This window comes from Salvelinus fontinalis, chromosome 22, assembly GCF_029448725.1.
Source record: "Salvelinus fontinalis isolate EN_2023a chromosome 22, ASM2944872v1, whole genome shotgun sequence".
Lineage (NCBI taxonomy): Eukaryota > Metazoa > Chordata > Actinopteri > Salmoniformes > Salmonidae > Salvelinus > Salvelinus fontinalis.
The window spans coordinates 19,523,091-19,546,593 of NC_074686.1; the positions used below are offsets into that span (position 1 = coordinate 19,523,091).

Sequence of the window (23,503 nt, forward strand, 5' to 3'; positions counted from 1 at the left end):
AGAGGAATGAGTAAGGTCTATCATGAACATGCCCTGACCATGCGCGTTCACGTGAGAGCGAGCTCTGTTCCATCACACTTCTGAATACACAGGAACACTCCGGTTGGAACATTGACAAATTATGTTAAAAACATCCTAAAGATTGATTCAATACTTTGTTTGTCATGTTTTTACAGACTGTAATATAACTTTAACTTTTTGTCCGTACTTTCCGCTGGACCCGACCTCGCGTCGTGAGTTTGTAAAGTGTACTGAACGCTAGAACAACAAGGAGGAATTTAGACATAAATGGACATTATCGAACATTTCTGTAACTGGGATTCCTGGGAGTGCATTCTGATGAAGATCATCAAAGGTAAGTGAATGTTTATAATTTTACTTCTGACTTCTGTTGACTGCATAATAGGGCGGCTATATTTGTGTCTTGATTGGGCTCTGAGCGCCGACTCAGATTATTGCATGGGTTGCATTTTTCGTAAAGCTTGTTTGAAATCTGACACAGAGGTTGCATTAAGGAGAAGTGCATCTAAAATTGCATGCATAACAGTTGTATCTTTTAGCGATGTTTATTATGAGTATTCCTGTAAATTGATGTGGCTCTCTGCAAAATCAAAGGATGTTTTGTGACTTCTGAACATAAGGCGCCAATGTAAACTCTAATTTTTGGATATAAATATGAACTTTACCGAACAAAACATACATGTATCGTGTAACATGAAGTCCTAGGAGTGTCATCTGATGAAGATCAAAGGTTAGTGATTCATTTTATCTCCATTTCTGCTTTTTGTGACTCCTCTCTTTGGCTGGAAAAATGGCTTTGTTATTCTGTGAATAGGCACTCACCTAACATAAATCGTTTGGTTTGCTTTCGTCGTGAAGCTTTTTTGAAATCGGACACTGTGGCTGGATTTACAACAAGTGTATCTTTAAAATGGTGTAAAATACATGTATGTTTGAGGAATTTTAAATTATGGGATTTCTGTTGCTTCGAATTTGGCGCCCTGCAGTTTCAATGGCTGTTGAAGAGGTGGGACGCTCACGTCTCACGTACCCTAGAGAGGTTAAGGGCTTGTAGTAAGCATTTCACGGTAAGGTCTACACGTGTATTCGGCTCAGGTGACACAAAGTTGGATTTGAGTTGGAGTTATTTTCTCAGAGAGCAAAAAGAACCGTTGTATTAAAGCTATTCATCAAATCCTGTGAGACAGAAAGAAACACTTGGCCCTGAACACAAAACTGAAGCCGAGAGAGGTAGAGGTATAGACGCCAAGACGCCCTACTGACTGATATAAGGTGATAATCTAAATTTGGCTGTCAATCTGTGGGCTCACTGGGAAGAAGTCGTGTGTTTGAGGAAGAGACGGCTGCTTTTGGAATCAATTCCTCTGACAGGTTCTTCATACATCAATGCCCTCATTTGGGGAGAGAATATGCAAACTGCAGAGTCAGACACTCAGCTTTTCCATGAATTAATTTCACAGGACTGAAATAAAACAGTATGGTTTAGACTAGCTTCTCTCTGGTGAGGGAGAACATTAAACCAAACTAGCACTACTGTCTACCTTTATCAATGAATGAAAAGCATTTAGACCTTTATAAATGAATGGCAAATAACCAGCTCCAAAACATCAGAACTGAGTTTAGTCAAACTCAAATATGTTTCAGTGGCATGGACTGAAGAGAATTTAGTATAAATAGCCAACAGAGCTGAGAAGTAGTGTAGCCTACATCTCACTGCTGAGAAGGCTGTGCACAGACCACATTTACACAAACATCATAGTGGTTCAATTAAACCTCATGGGATCCCCAAGACACAGCGGGCCATGTCTAGACTTGACAGTTCATGCCGCTTTGGTATTCTGATCATAGAGTTCTGATCATGGAATTCCGAAAGCGTCAGGAGTCTACACCTACATGTAAATGAGTCTACAGTGTCCAGTGTGTCCGGACTCTCTTTTCCCACCAATATTCAAATGCCAGTATGCATTCTACAAACGGTGGAATAGGCTAAATTATAATAAAATCACAACTGATGGCAGTAGCTAACCTCTGTAGTTAGCCAGCAAGCAATGCTAAAGGGATTGCAAATGAATGAGCATATCTCCAGTCAAACAAATGAGTTTTTCTTCTAAATATGAACTAGTTGGCTAGCATTGATGAGGCCTGCAAACATGTTCCTCGGTGCTTGGAATGCATTTGTGGAGACTGGTGGGAGGAGTGCTGGACGTCACCCACTGTATGCGCTGTCGGTAGCCTGACTGCATTCAGACGAAGGAGAAATTCTCACACAATGCATCCCTGACCACCTGATGTGGTCAGCCATATTTGAACACAATTAGACCACAAAGCGACGTTTGTACATCTAGACCAGTCTTTTCAATGCGATCTTTGTATTCTGATAGTAGGAGTCGCATGGAAGTGTCAAGTGTAGACACGACCTGAGAAACTACAAGTCAAAGGCATTGTGAGTTTCTCTGGAGTGGGGAAAGAAAGGGGGAAGGCAGACTGACAGTTTCACGGTACTGTGGTTTGAGGACAGACAGAACAGGGCACACATCTGTAGCTGTCGCTCACAACCAAGCAGAGCGATTGACAGCCAGGGGGATCCATGCAGCACCGTGCTCCCAGAGCCATGTTCACAGTCAATTAGTAGTGGGGAGAAAGAAAAAATATATATTAAAAAAAATAATTAAACTTGGCTCATGGGAGAGCACAGGGGTAGCAAGAGGGTTACTCTTACCCCAAAACATAGGTGTATTCTGCACTCTGCAGCTCCCATCATGCACCATCACTGCGGTTGGGGAGCTGTGTTGATGCAAGCGTGAGGCCGGGCCCCAGCACAGCGCTGACTGAGCTGAGAGACGCAAAGCTGCTTTGTCCCGTTTGTAAACGTCCAGGGTCAGAGGGTTCACAGCATACAAACGCTGTGCTTAACCCCCTAACCGACCTACCAGCCATGTTCCAGGAATCAAAACAATAGCAGCAGAAAATGTAATTTGTTTTTCCTCCGCACTACGGTTACTCAATATAGTCCAGGCGTTTGACCATCATATTTCAACCGTATTCATTTTATTCACAAGCTATTCTCCTTTGACGTTCAAACAAAGTAGGCCTGAAAATGACCTATAACAATGGACTCTATTTCTCTGATGGAGAGAGAAGTTATTTACAACAGGAGAAAAAAAGCCAGACAGCCAGCAGCAGCCGTGGCTTCAACAGATTCATGCCCCATAAAAATAGCAGTGGATGGATTTCAGAGAGCAGAGTCGCCTGCCAGATGCTGGGAGACTAAATGATTATGTTAGGTTATAGTCGCACTACACGGCTCTGTTAGCTGGAGGAAAACAACTATCAGGGCCCACAGAAATTAAGTGGAGGATTTCATGTGGTTTAATGAAGCTGTGAGCTCTGCTCTCCTGCAGCAGGCCCAGTGTCACCAACAGGACACACTGTGGATGACAGTTACAAGCAGCTAGTGATTAGCTGGCCTGGTATTCACAGGCCAGTTTGACTGGGAGGGAGAAACCTCAACTGTCACTAAAACGCTCTCTTTCTGCAGAGACAATGAGTGGACTGGTAGAGTGAAGCTCAAAAGAGATGGCTGCAGGAGAGAAGGCTGAGTGTAATGCTAACTGTCAGGGAGATAAGATTAGCCGTTACTTTGCTGGTAATGGAGGAGACCGCAGCAGAACAGACAGTTGACAGGAAGCTGACCACAGAGGGGCCCCAGCCTGGCTCTACACCATGCTACTGCTCTGGGCTCACAAAACGCTCACTGATATGGACATGCATCCAACACAGTGTTGGCTTCTTACACCACAACCTTTCAATCTAATAGCCAACAGACACTAATAGAGAAAAAGGTCCATGCCAGTATAGCCCAAACACATATTTTTTGCATCTCTTGTTCTGGCAATTATCACATACTGTAGAAACGTCGTTGGGAGGAAAGATGTTTGATACGCTTTTTACACAAACCACTGCTGAGAAAATCATGATGAAAGTGGTCATTCAGAGTGCAGGGCTATATGACTGTAGATTACAGTGGGCCAGCCTGCTCCCAGACACAAAGCCAGGTGTTTAGTGGAGCTGCTCAGGTTGTTTGGGGCTCACAACACTAAAGCCCCTCGCTTGCACAGAGCTACAGAAAACAGGCAATTAAGAAATGATTTTCACCTCATAGCTTGGCCCGTTTCCTCACAAAGAACCACGCTGCAGCCTGGGGAGGAGAGGAGATTCCCAGGGAAGGAGCTGCAGGGGTAGGACAGTGTGGTGTTACTGGGAGGCAGCGTACTGTGGGGCCGTGCGCAAAATATTATGATGTATGAGAAACGATTAGATCAGATACAGAATGGAGGGAGGGAAGGGTCCCCAGCAGGCTAGAGAGAGAGGAGCAGCAGGGTTGATTCATACTATCCCTTCCTCACTCCTTCCTTCCTTCTCATTCTCTCCCTCTAGTTGGTAATTGAGCTCAAAGGGATCCTGTGGAGGCGAAATGTACTTTGTCTCAGGCACACAGACAAACCTGGTTGCCACGGAGACAGAGACACCTAGTTACCACGGTGTCACCGCTTACAGGATCCTCTGCCAAGTCACAGTAAACAGGAGAACCAGTCACACACCTCCTGTCCTGTCAGGCCAAGTCACAGACACAAAGCCACACACCAAACCATGGCTGCTGCCTCAGTCAGTGGGTCTGGCAGATTGTCCAGTGATAAAGGTACTCAGACACTCCTCCTTCAAGGTTGGCAAATGGTTCCACTTAACTATGTCTGAGCACCAAGCCAAGTAAGACAATTCAATACTCAGAGGAAACTAAATGGCTGCCTCTCCTCCACTTGCTCTCCATTCGGGTAGTAAAGTAAATGTGGCAACAATGACTGATAGGAGTAATAATGCCTCAGTTGATTTCAGTGGAACTGTCATTTACAGTACCAGGTAATGGTTCTGGTTTCATTCAAAATACAATAGTGTGATATTAAAGGGAACAGGCCTCAAACAGCTAGTTCTGTCAGGAAATGCCTTAGTTGTGAAATACCTAAAATAGCACAAGAGTGTAAATTGCCACACATTTCATACCAAAGTAAGTCATGCCTCTCAGCCTGTTACCTACAAACACCCCTCAGTACAGTCTGTGCAAAGCTACTTTACAGTCTAACTTCAGCTCTCCACTATGTTCAGACACTGGAGTGTCGTGTCTGAAAACAGACCGATGGACGCTCCATTCTGCCCAGACTCCAGCAGTTGCTATAGTAACGGAGTGGCTAGGCCCCCTCCGATGGCATGAATAAAAAAGAAAAAAAAACACTAGGTGACTCCCAGATTCAGTTTACATTACATGGCAGAGTTGGTTTGGATTGAACTTCTATGATTACCAACTGAAGCCTTACTAAATCGCATACTCTGTCCTCAGTCACACAGTATACTATAGACCTATAGACATCTATAGGCCTAAATGGCTGTAGTGTAAATCTGCTGAAATTTACCAATGTAATGAGATTTAAGCAAGGCTGTACAGTATATGGATCTGACGTGATCAACATTAAGATCAGTATCTAGACCCGGCTCTGTCATCAGCAACGGTAAAGATTGAAATTCTACCCGCAACAGACCCCAATTTAATTATTTCTATCCTCTTTAGTTCTCAGACTAAAAACCACAACCTGTGACAGTGCTTCCTTTGGGAGGGTTATTTGATCCAGGGCCAGGGGGCAGGGCCAGCCTTTCAGCCTGGGCTTTGGCTCCCTTCCCTGGGTGTACCAAACACTACAGTCCCCTGCTGTGAGGCCTAGTGAAAACTTAGCAGCTAGAAGTGTCATTAAAATTCTGCCATTATGCAGAGATCAGAGGCATTACTTTTGACTGAATCAGATTTCTGACAATTCTTCTATTTTAAATATTAATCCCACTGTTGGGTCATAATGAACATCTGTCAACGTTCTTTATGAAACCACATATTGTGAATAATCTTTATACGTTTCAGGCCGCCAAGACAACAGCAGCTATCTAATGGCATGTGAGGGACAGAATGTGTGGCTAACCAAACTCCTAGGCCCCATGTGTTTAGCTGACCCACAGGGACAAAGCACAGGGTGCCTGTTTATGGTGAGAGAGGGAGAGGCGAGGTGAGGTATTCCAACAGATATACTCAGATACACTCCATCTATCTGGGGAAGCTTCCAATGTTTCCTTTGGCAGTTTGAAGCCAAACAACAAAATGTGGGAAGAATGCAGCGAGGAGGGAGTGGAGAGAAGAAACCACCAAGGAGACGGATCTCCCGCCAAACAGATGAATACAAACACACTACAGACAAATATACACGAGTGTTGTAAGCAGCAAGATATCCCACCGCCAACCCCTCCACAGCAGTTTAGAGGAGATTCTCTGGCTCAGCGGGAGAGAACTGCCGTAGCTTCTGCTCTCATACTGATCCCACTGGAAACGGTGCCGCTCTGCTCTTTGCACCTGGCTGAGTAATGACACCGAGGGAATAAAAAAATATATATATATTTAAAAAAAGTATTCTATTACCAGACAAGATGGCGCAGGAGACTAATGTGTTTCTCATGGTGCTGGAGCACAGAGCGGTAACTAACTCGCCTCCATTCACCAAAAAAAAAAAAAAAGCTTCAGTTTCTTGCCTCCCCACCTGTGCAAGTCCCCCCCCCCCCCGGTCCCCACAAAGCCAATGCAGCCCACCCAACTACTCCAGCAGATTATAGTGAGAAGAGTACACACTGCAGCCACTTACTGCACAAGCTCATTACTGTAATAAATCGAGAGGCGAGCTGCCACCCAGAGTTAGGCCTGTCCTCAGAAGGGGGGGGGTGACGCTTGTTGAAAAGGCTGCATTAACATGTACTGAGGGAGAGGACATCTTTCAGAAAACGACACCGGCTTGTTCAAGGGCCTCAAATGACTGCAATAAAAATGTAAATAAAGAAATACCTTCACCACCACAGTAAATATGACATCTGACTAATGCTTTGACTCCAACTTAACCCGTGGATAAGTCAGTGTGCCAATCTAAAATAGCAGTGGACAAAAGTCCATGTGGGGGTCTCTGGCAGGAAACAGATATTATACAGCTACACATGAAATATAACCATTATATACACCACTACAAACATCATTGCATCACCGATTTATATAGAATAAATTGGTGGAAACCTAGAACCCCAAACTACATAATGAGAGTTTTGTAATGACTGCACTATGATTCAAAACTCAGACATGAGTAAATACGAGTCCTATAAACCAGGTATAACACAGCTGTGTAATCTGATGGTCAACTATATTTAGACATTGAGTATAATGATTTATAAATCATGTTGAATAACAATATATGTCTAAAATAGCCTCCTCGCTGCCCATTCAGCAGCTCATCACGCATCAAGGCATTAGGAGTCGGTAACGTGGATCAATATAGTCAGAATGGAACCTCTATTGCTTTATCCCTGGAGGCTTACTGCTGCCTGATGAAGGTAAGTCAGAGTGGTAGAAAGGGATCTAGAGATAATACCGGATTGACCGAGAGTGTATAACTGATGTGTCCAGCCCCAGCTCAACCACAGAAGCAGTCCATGCACTCACTCTCCGCAGGGTCGGTACAACACAGATGTTTCGGGTTTTCAACCTAAAGAACAGATGTAGGGACACCGCTGAGGCGTCTTTTTTACGCCTGCTATGTTAGGTTAGTGGTTGGATGGCAGGACACTGCAGTACTAATGGTTCCATTAGGCGTTACAGTCAGTAGAGACTCCGTAGAAGTCTACTGCACTCTGAACACAACCCTCACCAGCTGAATGGGTTCAGCTAAGGTGTCTTGTTCATAATGCCCTCCCATCCTCCCCCGTTCTGCCCTCCAGTCACACCCATGCAGCCTACCTACTGCCGTCAAGTGTCCTCCCACCTCAGGGTTGAAGCATGTTGAGGCAAAACCAAAGACATCTAAAAATGCTGATTCAGCTCCTCAGGGATTCAGAACAGATAAGCTTTGGCTGCCACATACACACACACATACTGTGTAGTGCAGCTTGTGTCCCTCTCAGGGCAGTCCAGCCAAACCCACAGGAGTAGCAAGACATAAATCATGTAGCAAAATGAAGCAGTGCATTCAGTGAGAATGTGGTGTACATGAGTCTCATACATACATATATTCTGAATAGTCCTCCAATACAGCAATGTCAGACAGTCTCCTCTCAGAATAATCGCACATATGATAGAGTATATTACAGCACATGATTACAATATCAAACAGTACATAGGAACACATCCTCCTCAGCACAGATATGGAGTCATTATCCATGGTGTCAACACAGTCACCCCCCATTTGTATGATATTACAGCAGTTCATCTGCCTGGTACAGTACGTATGGCACTACCCTGGTAGTTTAATAAAATAGTGCATGAGCCTGGCTGGTAGTTTGCCCATAAAGAGGTTGGTCTAATGAACAGAAAAGGAACTGTGGCCTTGTGCAGAGATAGTGCCGAGATGGTAACAGCTGATAAGAGATAGGTCACATTACATAACAGGGTAACAGGGGCAGGGTGCGTGAAGTAAAGCTGTCATAAAATCAGGGATAGACAGAATGGAGAATAGGAGGCGATGGGCTGGTTGCAGCTGATCACTGGCGGCCCAAATTAAATTCGGCAGTTTGGGGAGCTCCCGTAACGACGCAGTAAAGTGGAACATTGTCTGTTGGCAGACAGCAAAACACTGAGAACTGAATAAATCCATCAATAAATGCAACAGCATCAAAAGGCTGTGTCTGCCAGTTCCCTCTCTCCACGTACTGTGAAGATCCAGCTCTCCACGTACTGTGAAGATCCAGCTCTCCACGTACTGTGAAGATCCAGCTCTCCACGTACTGTGGAGTCAGTGGTCCCGCCGATATAAAGGAGGATAAAACTATGATTAATACTAAGAATGGTTGAGCAAGAAGGTGGAGGGTAGTGGTGTAGAATGAGGTGTCTGAAACCTTCCTCACTGGCCCAGTTACAGTGCCAAGGTTCCTCAGGGCGGAACTGTGAACTCTGCTGTGTTACACACGGGAAGAAAACGAGGATTTTAAAAAGACCATCTGCATTAAAACAGAAGGTTAAATGAAGCACATTCAGGCTCAGACCCACAAACTCTCATGGGTGGATATGAGGCACAAATTTAAATAGTAAAGCTGAAGGACTGGGGAGGGAGAGAGGGGAGGGAACCTTTACAGGCCTCGACCCCGGCCCCCTCTATTTGTGTTTCCTCTTTTTGTGCTCAACACACTGCAGTGGATTTTTCAACTTGGCCCTCATCAGTTGTGTGCCTGATGAAACAAACACTGACAGCTTCTTTACATTTGTAAAGACCCCTGCAGCAGCTGTGCTTATCCCACCACACAGCCAAGCTCTATCCCAGCACACAGAGGCCAGCCCAGCGCCACAAAGCCTGAATCAGAGGCAGCTCTATCCCACCACACATCCTGAGAACAGCCTAGTCAGGACAAAATGGCCCTGGCTGCACGTCTCCTCTCAGTGGTATGTTCAGATAAACACCACAAATCTAGCAAACGCTGCTACCCAAATGAGTTATTACACCCCCGCCAAATTCACTGAATATACAGATATATCATTTCAGAGAGTGAGAGTGTTTGTGCCTCTAAAAATGTTTTTTTCTTTTGGGGGGGTTAACTTGAGTCTTATCTAAGGAGCGGCAACTGCCTTGTCTGCTTTATAAAAAGTGTTTTTCCCCCCTGATGTATGTATTTAATAACATGGATGGAGCACATGGGGGAGAATCACAACTCACTCTTTTCCAGTGTTCCTGAGGAGCCAAGCATGGCTAATTGTCTAACGCTAATTAAGGGGACGTTAAATCAGAGGGGCCAAGAGTTGTTCTGAGGGGGAGGGTGTTGCGTTCTGAGTGGGGGGCCCTGAGGAGAGGGGGGCACCCCCAGGTTGTTTTGTCGTTCGCATGGTTTGGTCCGACCAGATTTTTACCCCAGCTGCTGCAGCTCAGCAGATGTGACAGCCATGTTCCGCGCAGTCCAATTCCACACACAAACATAGCCATATAAGCATACATCTATAATTACATAAGTTATGAATAAAATATCAGACATAATTTTCAGTCTTGAGATTTCCCCAGTGTCCTTTTCGCTGTCAAATTATCTCACCTGTCCCAAAGAAAGTTGGAAATGTAGTGCATTGATTACTTTAGCATTGCAGTGAGAGTTGAGTACGTTAGGGAGAAATAGTATCACACTCTGGGGAAAGTATAGAGTATATGGACTGTAACTATATGCTTAACACTTCGGGAAATTATTATTATTTCACCTCATAATATATAAAAAGTATAACGTTTCAATCACGTTAGAGTGGAATGTTTGGGAAAGGCCACAATCACACCTTATGAGGTGCCCGCTGTGCTTTCATAACTCAAGTGTTGTGGGCCACAAACAGCAGGCCCACACGTGGCCAAAATGTTTTGAGATTAAATATATGGATATAAAACGTGCATCTTAAGTTATGTTATTATTCAAAGTAGTTCATAATAACTTCACATTGTTTCCACACGAGGAAAATTCACACGAGGACACGCAGTAACGTGAGGGTTAAACTCAGCCAAGGGATGTGCCAGTGTCTCAGTTTGAGAGAGTACGTCATTGGTTAGTTTACGCCTGTTTTAAAACTCAATTTAAAATATTTTAAATCTTTTGGGTTACACAGAGGGTAAATATCTTTAAATTACCTAAATTGGTATAGCCCCTTTGACAAATTCACCGGTATTAGGTAGTTGCAGATAGAAAATGGTCGCTTCTTGCCTCCCCTTCACACGAACCTCTGCAATGCGACTGAAATACCACCTCTTTAAAATTACACAAAAAACAAGTTCGCGTTTAATATACTATGCCCTTTAACACCTCGTTTAGCGGCATCCAGGGTCTCTCGTCTGCTTAAACTTAAATGCGGATTTAGAAAAAAAATGTCCGAGAAGCTTTAACATTCCTGAGTCAGCAAGCTCAGGCTGCAATATATTCCATTCACTGAGATAACACAGACGTGCAACACAAAATGAAAATGATGAGACCCTTTATCGCATATCAATGTCAGTAAACCATCAGACAAGCAACTCCTCCTGAACGTTCCACTACGATTGTATAATGATAAATTCTTCGCAAATGTTAAATTGCCTAACCCCTGCGTCCTCTTCCTACCGAGAAAATTAAAGAGCCACAGTCCACTCATGGTCGGACTGTGCTTTTCAGTTACAGTCAAGTCACGTCAACATAACTAAAGTGAATGTTGTTATGATATCCAACAGCAAAACAAATGTTAATTTATAAATGCCACAGTGTATAGAGGGCTGCTCAGGATGGGGGTATGCAACCCGGAATCAGCCATGGGAGATATGGCGGTCTCTCTTCATGGCTCTAAAAGGAACTAAAGGAGAAAAATATATTCTGAAAACAAGTAGCCAGCTCCAGTGTAAAATTCTGACTTAAATTGTTGTGTGAGGTTTATTCATTTCTCGTAGAGTGATGAGTCCCCAATGCGCATTGCCCTTCCATGGCGAGTTAATAATCAAATAAATAGCCTTGTCTGATGTTTAAGAACTAAAGCAACACAGACACTGTATACATATAACAGACTCTTTAAAATCAAAGACGTCTAATTGATAACACATTCTACAACTTCAACCTGAAAGGCAATTCGACTCAAATAGGCCACAGCTGTGTAATGGTAACCTTTCTACTCCGTGATCGAAGTGGATGCATTTTCTTCGAAACAAGCGAATTGAACGTGCAAACTTGTAAAGGTCAAATTATTTTATGCACATAGGACAATAATAGGAAAGTAGCTACTCACGTATTTCTTTTGGATGATATTCCTCTTGGGTCTTTCCTTGCTCATTCTGCAATCCAAAATATTTTGCTAAAGAGAGAATGGCCACATGAATTTCTTTCTTTGACTCTCGCTTCTCCCGGAGCACACCAAACACAATTTAAATCCCCGGTCTGTTGGGAGCTCTCTGGCTTCGTAGAATCCCCACTCAGGGTTTCCCTCGACGATCTGGTTTTCGTCGTTAGATTCCAAATTAAGGGTCCACGACGAACAGAGACAACCCAAAAACAAACTCACGTCGGCATAACATACTCAAAACAATTCACAACAAATAACTTCCATTCGCAAAAACCCCTCGGCGTTCTCTCTCCCGGCTATCCTGACATGAATATTCTAAAGGTATTAGTCTTGTTTTAAAAGTCACATCTTGTTTGAGAAGAGGATATCAATCGAACCAAATAAATAAATAAAATAAAAAAGGTTCGATGTCCCGTTTTGGCTGGAGCTATCAGACGACGACTGTTGGCTACTCCAGCGCCGCTGCTATTCTGAACGAGGCGTGCTTCTTTCTTTCCCAGGTTCAGCCTATCACATCCGTTACCATGGACAGCGGCAACTTTAAAAGACCGTTTTTCGGGCACCGGGTAAAAATTATTTTACAAAACGGGAGATGAATAATATATCACGGATGAAGTAGCCTACTTTGTTCGAAGGAATCGGATCCCCACACGTAGGCTAGTTGGTTCTTTGAAAATTGCAAGTTACCACGTGTTTCCTATTTCTCCTCAGTGGCTTGAGCTATCAAGTGAAAAGCGGATCTGGATTCCATTCATATTTAGTGTGCAAATTAGCAACCTTGTTTCAAGCCCTCAATCATGTAATGGCAATGCTACAAATGAATCAGTAATATTCTGTTGCCAAAGTAAAAAGTGTTTTTAGCCCACAGGCCTACATTCACCTTCAGAATGGCATTGTGCATTGAGGTAAGGAAGGTGAAGTCAAGTAAACCTTACATCACAGCTACCATATTCTTTTGGGGAATCTTATCAAATGTAAATGTGATTTTTTTCTTCTAAGATTTAAGATTTTCAAAACTAGCTTCCTTGTTAAATTCACTCCAGCTGTGCACAACTTCTGGCAAACTCACTAAACACCGTTGAGAAACGGTCACCAGAATCCGAGATTATGCTACAGGACTGCTTTTGAGACTAATATTACCAAGCTAACCACCTCCATCACTGGAAAATGCATTGGCTACATTGTCCCCACATGAGGGTTTGTTGCTTCCCCAATCAAAAGCCCTGGATTAGCACTGAGAGTGGCACTAAATTAAAGGACTACACAACCCTGAGGCGACTGCCAAGGATATGAATAAGTACAAGACGTCCTGCTATGTCCTCCACAGAGTCATCAAACGAGAAAATTGACAATATAGCAATAAGGTGGAATCATACTACACAGCCTTCGACGCCCGGCTACAGTCCAATACGGATTCAAAAGGAAAAAGCAACCGTGATCTGCCCAACGATGCCTCTCTACCAGACGAACTCAATGCATTTTATGCACGCTTTGACAACAACATCGAGCCGGGTGTGAGGGCCGTCACCAACCCAGAGGATTGGGGGATCTTGCTCTCCGAGGTCGACATGAGAAAAGTCTTTAAGCAGGTCAACACCCGCAAGGCCGCGGGCCCAGACGGTATTCTAGGGCGCGTTCTCAGAGCATGCGCAGAACAGCTGGCAGGCATATTCATGGTAGTTTTCAACTTCTCCTTGTCCCAGTCTGTAATCCACACATGTTTTAAGATGACCACCATTATTCCTGGCCCCAAGAACTGTAAGGCTTCACGCCACAATGACTACCACCCTGTAGCACTCACTTCTGTAATCATGAAGTGCTTTGAGAGGCTGGTTATGGCACACATTAACTCCACCATCCCAGACACCCTAAACCCAATTTGCATACCGCCTCAACTGATCCATAAATGACACAATCTCAATTGCTCACCACAATGCCCTCACCCACCTAGATTGGAGGAATACCTATCTGAGAATGCTGTTCATTGACTACAGCTTAACGTTCAACGCCATTGTCCCCTCTAAACTCGTCACCAAGCTTAGGACACTGGGTCTGAACACCTCCCTCTACAACTGGATCCTGAACTTCCTGACAGGCAACCCCGGGTGGTGAGGGTAGGCAACATCCCCTCTGCCACACAGACCCTCAACACAGGTGCCCCACAGGGATGTGTGCTTACTCCCCTCCTGTACCCCTGTTCACACATGACTGCGGGGCCACGCACGACTTCAACACTATCATCAAGTTGGCTGACGACACGACGGTGGTAGGCCTGATCACCGGCGATGATGAGTCAGCCTACAGAGAGGAGGTCAGTGACCTGCCGGTGTGGTGCCAGAGCAACAACCTCTCTTTCAGTGTCAGTAAGACCACGGAGCTGATCGTAGACTACAGGAAACAGGGGGATGAGCACACCCCCATCCACATGCCCCGATCCACCCACATTGGCTGCAGAGGAGCAGGTCGAGAGCTTCAAGTTCCTCTGTGTCCAAAGCACTAAAGACGTAAAATGGTCAAAATAAGCACGCACAGTCGTGAAGAAGGCACGACAGCACCTCTTTCCCCTCAGGAGGTTGACATGGTTTGACATGGGCCCTTAAATCCACAAAAAGTTCTATAGCTGTACCACTTAGAGCATCTTGACTAGCTGCATCACTGCCTGGTATGGCAGTACCACCACCATCGATCCAATGGCGCTACAAAGGGTAGTGCGAACAGCCCAGTACATCACTGGGGCCGAGCTCCCTGCCATCCAAGACAGCTATATCAGATGGTGTGGAAGGAAGGCCTGGAAAATCGTTAAAGACTCCAACTACCCAAGCCATAGTCTATTCTCTCTGCTTCACATTGTCAAGCGGTACCAGTTTATCAAGTCTGACACTAACAGGCTCTTGAACAGCTTCTATCCCCAAGCAATGAGACTGATACATAGACTATCTGAGTTAACATTGTATCTTTATAGACCTGATTTACATTTTTGCACTGTTTCTATGCACACTCACAGGCCCTACACACTCACTCTATCATCTGCTCACTCACACATAATACACATGCACTTATACTGACTCTACACACATCCACACCCACTCACATACAAGCTGCTGCTACTCTGTTTATCTTATAACCTGTTACCTAGTTCCCTTACCCCTATACTGTACATATCTACCTCCACCACTCCAGTATCCCTGCACATTGTAAATATGGTATTTCGGGAAGTATTCAGAGGGGACAGTGGTGCAACATCTCAAGACATCAGTCAGGAAGTTAAAGCTTGGTTGCAAATTGGTCTTCCAAATGGACAATGACCTCAAGCATACTTCCAAAATTGTGTCAAAATGGCTTAAGGACAACAAATTCAAGGTATTGGAGTGGCCATCACAAAGCCCTGACCTCAATCCTATAGAAAATGTGTGGTCAGAACTGAAAAAGCGTGTGCGAGCGAGGAGTCCTACAAACCTGATTCAGTTACACCAGCTCTGTCAATGGCAATGGGCCAAAATTCACCCAATTTATCGTGGGAAGGTGGTGGAAGGCTACCCAAAACATTTGACCCAAGTAAAAAAAAATTAAGGCAATGCTACCAAATACTAATTGAGTATATGTAAACTTTTGACCCACTGGGAATGTGATGAAAAAATTAAGAGCAGAAATAAAAAATTATCTCTACTATTATTCTGACATTTCACATTCTTAAAATAAAGTGGTGATCCTAACTGACCTAAGACAGGGAATTTTTACTCTGATTAAATGTCAGGAATTGTGAAAAACTGAGTTTAAATGTGTTTGGCTAAGGTGTATGTAAACTTCCGACTTGAACTGTATGTAGTTTTACTTGTGCATGTTACATTAAAACTTGAAACACTCGTGCTTCTTTTCTTAAATGATGTCTGAGTGTTGGAGCGTGCCCTTGGCTATACGTCAATAAAAAATACATCAAGAAAATTGGGCCGTCTTGTTTGCTTAATATAAGGAATTGGGAACTATGTATACTTTTACTTTTAATACCTAAAGTACAGTATATTTGAGCAATTACATTTTTTTTGGTCTTTTAAAACCAAATACTTTTTGACTTTTACTCAAGTAGTATTTTACTGTGTGACTTTCACTTTTACTGTAGGCATTTTCTATTAAGGTATCTTTACTTTTACTCAAGTATGACATTTGAATACTTTTTCCACCACTGCCAATCAGTTCGGTTCAACGTTTGCTACATTGCGTGACGGTTTGTACGCTGCTGAACAACATGTTTCCCTAAAACAGTGCGTTATTCGACATCGTTTGAGGTATGTTTTCTACAGTTCAGTGGGTGTAGTGAGGTGTGGCCTGATCAATATGTGTGTGACCATTGCAAAACAGGTGCAGCACACACCATCCACAATCCCATCTGGGCCTCCAGAGTCCTCTTCTTCATCCTTGTTGTTCAGTACCGTTTCCGTTTAAATTAACATTGAACACCGTTCTGTTGTAGGCTACTAAACGAACCCCAGGCGAAATCCAGGCTACTGTAGAAGGTTGCAGTAATAGAAGTGTGACAAATGCACATACACCATCAATATGACTCAAAATGAGCTTTTCATGTTAAAATTGACTAGAAGTTCAAGTAGATTAATCATAGCCTACTGACCATGAATCTAAGCATTCTGCCAAGCCTTCCTTCACTTAAGTGGAACTGTAGGCATCTACCACCTCCTCCTCAACTAAGGGAAAATATCCTCTCTCACCTGAGAACCAGTGATTTAGCGGTGAACAGGGAACCAATTAGTCAAAGGTTTTGGTCATATCCAAATATGTCTTCATTTCGGTGGACAAGAAGAGAAATGGTTTGAAAACGTACCACAATCCAGGAATGGAAGATGTCACTGTACTCCTTACTTTCCCATTATCCCATTCGCAATTTCAGAAGGTTGAAATACTGCTAGTTATTAATTAAACTACCTTCCACACCCTCATTCTAGGTAGCTACTGATAAAACAGCTCCTTTAATTCCACAATCACCTCCAGCAGCTACTCACCCAATTGCTTGGCGTCGCATTTTCATGGAATCTAATGGGCTGATTTAGCTTCAGCTAGCTTAGAATGCTGACAGAAAAGTTCTATTAAAACTATTAAAGCAGTATTTCAATCTTCTTCATTTGCCTATTGGGATAATTAGGAGTACAGCGACATCTTCCATCCCTGGATGGAGGTCGATTTTCAAACTGCATCTCTCTGATTCAGAGGGGTTGGGTTAAATGCGGAAATACATTTCAGTTGAATGCATTCAGTTGTGCAACTGACTAGGTATCCCCCTTCCCTTTCTCGTTCACAGAGATTAAAATATTTGGCATATGACTGTTTTCGACTTGTAAAGTCAAAAACAACTCTACTGCCTTCTGTTACTCAGAACATTCCTACTGGCCCCTACACTGTCAGGGCTTATCATTGCTTTGAAGTCATCAAAACTGTGTGTGTCTGCGTCTTGAAGGACTGATGAGCAGGATCTCGGTTGGTTGTGATGACTGTTTGATGACTGGTTTCTCTTCCTCCTCAGTGACCTATCAGGAGGAATGACAAGGCCTACATGTTGATGCAGTTTGTGAAGGGAAGACTGTGTGGACCAGAGGAGGCTGGTGAGGGGAGGACGGCTCATAATAATAAATGGAGGGATTGGAATGGTATCAAACACATGGAAACCAGGTGTGTGATGTGTTTGAGACCATTACATTTATTCTGTTCCAGCCAATACTATTAGCCCATCCTCCCAATTTAAAGTGCCACCAGCCACCACTGGTGTGGACCTGTGTGATGTGGGTAAGTACTGTTACTGCTGTTCACAGCAGCAAAGTCAAGCCTCTGAAATCATGTACAAGGGGAAGGTAAAGTCTCTTCTGCTGTTGGATTGGCTCTTTAATAAGCTAAACAACATCAGTCTATTCACACTGGGGTTGGATCAGGTGCACTTCCTGATGATAGTGAACCAAGGTGCTGAAATGAGCCCTACAGGGAACAGATGAAAACCAGTGCATGAACATGCAGATTTCTTTATAATCATGCAACGAGGATGGGATATCACTCCCCAGCATGTTTGATGTAGATTCAGCACCATGCTCACAGTGATCAAAGCTGTGAACTTGCCCATGAATGAACAAACACTCTGGATCAATATCCGGCAGATCAATAAGCCACAGTGAAACCTGCAGATGACATTATATTATGGATCTGATTAAATCCGACCAGCCTCCAGACTTCACACTGATCCCAGTTAACCACACGGTTGTAACACTTTATATAATAACTTTCATTTATAAGCCATTGTCAGATCATTTCTAAGGTATGTGTTAATGATTTGCTGAACATTTGTAAATCTTTATTGCTAATTTAGAAAATATCAGTAAGCTATTTATAAACTGTTACACTATAATAATTTCCGTTATTGTATAGGGATAAATATATATTTTTTATCATCATTTAACTCATCACTGATGTGCGACCTTGATGTAGAAACATAAATAGTTCAGTTAATGTTTTGGACATGAGTTACGTCTTTCTGTTTTTCCATGTCCTCCTGCTCCCAGGGGTTCTGTGGGGCTCTGTCCTGTTTAGTGACATTTATGCCCACTATTCCTGCCTGGCCCCTGATCACTATTCCTGCCTGGCCCCTGATCACTATTCCTGCTGGCCCCTGATCACTATTCCTGCTGGCCCCTGCCCACTATTCCTGCCTGGCCCCTGATCACTATTCCTGCCTGGCCCCTGATCACTATTCCTGCCTGGCCCCTGCCCACTATTCCTGCCTGGCCCCTGATCACTATTCCTGCTGGCCCCTGATCACTATTCCTGCCTGGCCCCTGCCCACTATTCCTGCCTGGCCCCTGGCCACTATTCCTGCCTGGCCCCTGATCACTATTTCTTGCTGGCCCCTGATCACTATTCCTGCTGGCCCCTGATTACTATTCCTGCTGGCCCCTGATCACTATTCCTACTGGCCCCTGATTACTATTCCTGCTGGCCCCTGATCACTAATCCTGCTTGGCCCCTGATCACTATTCCTGCTGTCCTCTATTCACTATTCCTGCTGGCCTCTATTCACTATTCCTGCTGGCCTCTATTCACTATTCCTGCCTGGCCTCTGTTCACTAATCCTGCTGGCCCCTGATCACTAATCCTGCTGGCCCCTGATCACTATTCCTGCCTGGCCCCTGCTCACTAATCCTGCCTGGCCCCTGATCACTATTCCTGCCTGGCCCCTGTTCACTAATCCTGCCTGGCCCCTGATCACTAATCCTGTTTAGCCCCTGATCACTAATCCTGCCTGGCCCCTGATCACTAATCCTGTTTAGCCCCTGATCACTAATCCTGCTTAGCCCCTGATCACTGTTCCTGCTGGCCTCTATTCACTTTTCCTGCTGGCCTCTATTCACTATTCCTGCCCGGCCCCTGTTCACTAATCCTGCCTGGTCCCTGTTCACTATTCCTGCAGGCCTCCATTCCAAACGCATGTTCTCCACTAATAGCTGTAGATACACTTGACTTGACTTCTAGGAGCCCATGCAGGCCGTGACACTGAGCAGACAGACACGTTTAAACCTCCTCTTTAGAGTGTTGCTTTAACAGGCTGTTTGGTGTTAGGTCTGCTCTTAGGTGGGGAGGTGGTGTGGAGGTGGATTGAGGAGTCTAACTGTGTCCCGATGTGCCGGGGGGGGGGGGGGGGTGATTAGAGTTTTCACTCCCCATGGTTTTAATTGGTGAGTGAGGCTGATCAGAGCAGCCGGTGCTACTCAGACTGATGTCCCGTAGCAGAGTAAAGGGAACGAGCGGAGGTGCAGTGGAGGGAAAATACCATTAATTTAGCATGGCTAATAAAGCATTGACAAAAAGGGAATCCAAATTAATGTTGAGAGATCTTAAAAATATATATATCTCAACTCTCAGAGTACTGGGAACTTGTTTTTAAACGGTTGGAACAGTATCACTGTTAGTGTAACCTCAAATATTTTGGGATAATTTTTGTGGTATTATAATGTGGAATGTGGTATTATAATATTGAATCTGGTATAAATATCAAGGGTTCTTTTACTCTTTTTATTATGGAAAGATGATCACTTGGGCTCCCGAGTGGCGCAGCAGTCTAAGGCACTCCATCTGAGTGCTAGAGACATCACTACAGACACCCTGGTTCTATTCCAGGCTGTATCACAACTGGCTGTGATTGGGAGTCCTATAGGACTGCGCACAATTGGCCCAGTGTTGTCCGGGTTTGGACAGGGTAGGCCGTCATTGTAAATAAGAATTTGTTCTTAACTGACTTTCCTAGTTAAATAAAGGTTCAATAAAATAAATACTGTAAAAAACAATACCGCTCCACTACAGCAACAGACAGAGGAACAGCCCTGTGCTGCTGGGTGGGGGGGGGGGTTGTAAAATAGATGCTTGCCACTTGTACAATTTTGTATTTTCAAGATGCTGTAAAATGTAAGTATTAGTGAGGATATTGAAAATGACACAAAAGAGTGAGAAATAATGTTTTAAATTGTGTTGCGTGCCGAGGGTCGTGCTAGTATGAAATGACCTTGTCGAAATGGAAATCCTGTACCTAGTCTCATTAAAGTGAGGTTAACCTCCCCTGCCCCCTCTACCCTCTCCCCCACCCTCCTCTCCTCTCTGCTGGGACCAGTCAAGATCACAAACAACATTTATTTTACAGCCTTGGCCCCCTCAGAGGGACTGAGAGTCCCAGTCTACCACGCAGGATAATTGGACACCTTGAGTTCCTAAATCCCTCCTGGAATGAAATACATGCTAGGTAATTGCATCAGCTGGACTCAAATGGAAACACCAATGAGAAAGAGAGAAAATCCAAGTTCAACGTGAACAACAATAACAACAGAATCCAAAGACTGTGTAACTGTTCATGTCGTGAAATGTCAGTTACACTACTGCTTTACTGGTTGGTTAAACACAACCACAAGGGTGCTGCTGCCCCACCGCTGTCGTTGTGTTGTTGTGTTTGTTGACAATGTTAGTTGTCACAGCCTCACCTCAGAACCCACAGCCTTACCTGTTCTCACCTAGGAACCCTGTCTTCATCCTGTCTCTATGGGACTGTCTGATGTGGAGTTGGTTCTGTCCAGCTGAACCTGTTGCTTGGAGACGCCCCCCATCTGATACAGTCTGATGTGGACACTTTGTGTCTTCTGTCTGTCACTGTTTCTCTGTGATCTCTCCGTTCAACTGTACGTTCGGGTTGTCATTCTCTTCCTCCCACTCAGCAGTCAGAGTCCATTCACATTTCTCCTCCTCACATTCTGGGGTTTGATTAAGTGGATTTGTCTCCAGCCATGATTCAGTGATGACCAGGGGAGGCCTGCCATCCTCAGTGTAGCCACGTAACGAGTGGCAAAAGAAGGTGTTCTGTTCGGCTGACTGACTGACTCAGCTGGGTTGAGCTGAACGTTCTCCAGAGGGACCTGAGTCTCCTGGGTCTCCCTGTAGCCCTGAGGCCCTTTCATGCCCAGGACACCTGCACCGTTCACAAACACCAGCCTTCCTCTGCTTTGTGATCACAGGGAGAGAGGGAAGAGAGAGAGAGGGAAGAGAGCGAGGAGAGAGCGAAGAGAGAGAGAGCAAGCGAGGAGAGAGAGAGAGAGCGAGCGAGGAGAAAGGGAGAGGGAGCGAGGCCACTGCCACTGAACTCAGCCACGTGGTAAAAAAGTAACACAAACGGGCCATGGCCAGGATCAGCTGGGGAACACAGAACGACAAGACAGACTGGCCGGTTGTCACGCCCTGGCCATAGAGAGTTTTAGTCTCTATTTTGGTTAGGCCAGGGTGTGATTCGGGTGGGCATTCTATGTGTTATATTTCTTTGTTTTTGGCCGAGTGTGGTTCCCAATCAGAGGCAGCTGTCTATCGTTGTCTCTGATTGGGAATCATACTTAGGCAGCCTTTGCCCACCTGTGTTTTGTGGGTAGTTGTTTTCTGTTTTGTGTCTGTACCAGACAGAACAGTTTCGTTTTGTTCTACTTTGTTATTTTGTGTCAGTGTTCAGTTTGTTTAAATATCATGAACGCTTCTTGGTCCGCACTCTTCGACCACTCGACCACCACACTCCTCGACCACCACACCACTCGACCACCACACCACTCGACCACCACACTCCTCGAACACCACACTCCTCGACCACCACACACCTCGACCACCACACTCCTCGACCACTCGACGACCACGCTCCTCGACCACCACACACCTCGACCACTCGACCACCACGCTCCTCGACCACCACACACCTCGACCACTCGACCACCACGCTCCTCGACCACCACGCTCCTCGACCACCACACACCTCGACCACTCGACCACCACGCTCCTCGACCACCACGCTCCTCGACCACCACACACCTCGACCACCACGCTCCTCGACCACCACGCTCCTCGACCACCACACACCTCGACCACTCGACCACCACGCTCCTCGACCACCACACACCTCGACCACTCGACCACCACACACCTCGACCACCACACACCTCGACCACCACACTCCTCGACCACCACGCTCCTCGACCACCACACACCGCGACCACCACACTCCTCGACCACCACGCTCCTCGACCACCACACACCTCGACCACCACACTCCTCGACCACTCGACCACCACACACCTCGACCACCACACTCCTCGATCACTCGACCACCACACTCCTCGATCACTCGACCACCACACTCTTCGACCACCACACACCTCGACCACCACACTCCTCGACCACTCGACCACCACGCTCCTCGACCACCACACTTTTTCTCTTACTCTAACCTGACTCTTCCTATTTCTCACTATCTCTTGCAAACATACTCCCTCTCTTTTCCCTCTCTCTCTCTCGCTCTACTCTCCCTCTCTCCCCACCCATGAAAAATGGAGGCCTCATGAATTGTTTACAGGTTTGCTGTGTGCTTTGTCCAGGGTGTTGGGTTCAGCAGGGGAGGCGAGGCAGAGGGGAGGTGCGTCAAGAGTATGCTCACAGGGAGAAGTGTCACGACGATGCTGATCTCTTAAGCACGGCACAAAGGGAGGTGAGAGGAAACGCTTATCTCAGAGCTCCTCTTAACAGAAGCAGGGTGTACAGCCCAGCTAGCAGGCTCACCTTCTAGTGTGTTCTAATGAGGCAGGATGAGACACAGGAGTTTGTAGAGGAACACAGTATGCAGTTTATACACTGAGTATACCAAACATTAGGAACACCTTCGCTATATTGAGTTGCACTTGCACCCCCTCCTTTTGGCCTCAGAACAGCCTCAACTATTCGAGGCATGGACTCTATTAGATGTCGAATGCGTTCCCCATGAATGCTGGCCCATGTTGACTCCAATGCCTCCCACAGTTGTGTCAAGTTGACTGGATATCCTTTGGGTGGTGGACCATTCTTGATACACATAGGAAACCCAGCGGTGTTGCAGTTCTTGACACAAACCGGTGCACCTGGCACCTACTACCATACCCCGTTGAAATGTACTTAAATATTTTATATTTCCCATTCACCCTCTAAATGGCACACATATACAATCCATGTCTCAATTGTATCAAGGATTAAAAATCCTTTAACCTGTCTCCTCCCCTT

General features: G+C 45.1%; 1 protein-coding gene across 4 annotated transcripts in view; it reads right to left on the bottom strand.

Annotated features, from left to right (window-relative positions):
• The window catches only part of LOC129819990 (protein Jumonji-like), a 90,689-nt gene extending 78,267 nt beyond the window's left edge, over positions 1 to 12,422 (bottom strand). For 3 of the 4 annotated variants that reach the window (XR_008754139.1, XR_008754138.1, XM_055876760.1), the window contains exon 1: positions 11,855 to 12,421. Coding sequence is in view for 1 of the 4 variants with exons in the window: in XM_055876760.1 (XP_055732735.1) it covers positions 11,855 to 11,899 (45 nt within the window). In the remaining 3 variants the exon portion in view is untranslated. Of the gene's footprint in view, positions 1 to 11,854 lie in introns of all 4 variants that reach the window. The other variant, XR_008754140.1, reaches the window with a different exon arrangement.
• Between the last annotated feature and the right edge of the window lie 11,081 nt (positions 12,423 to 23,503).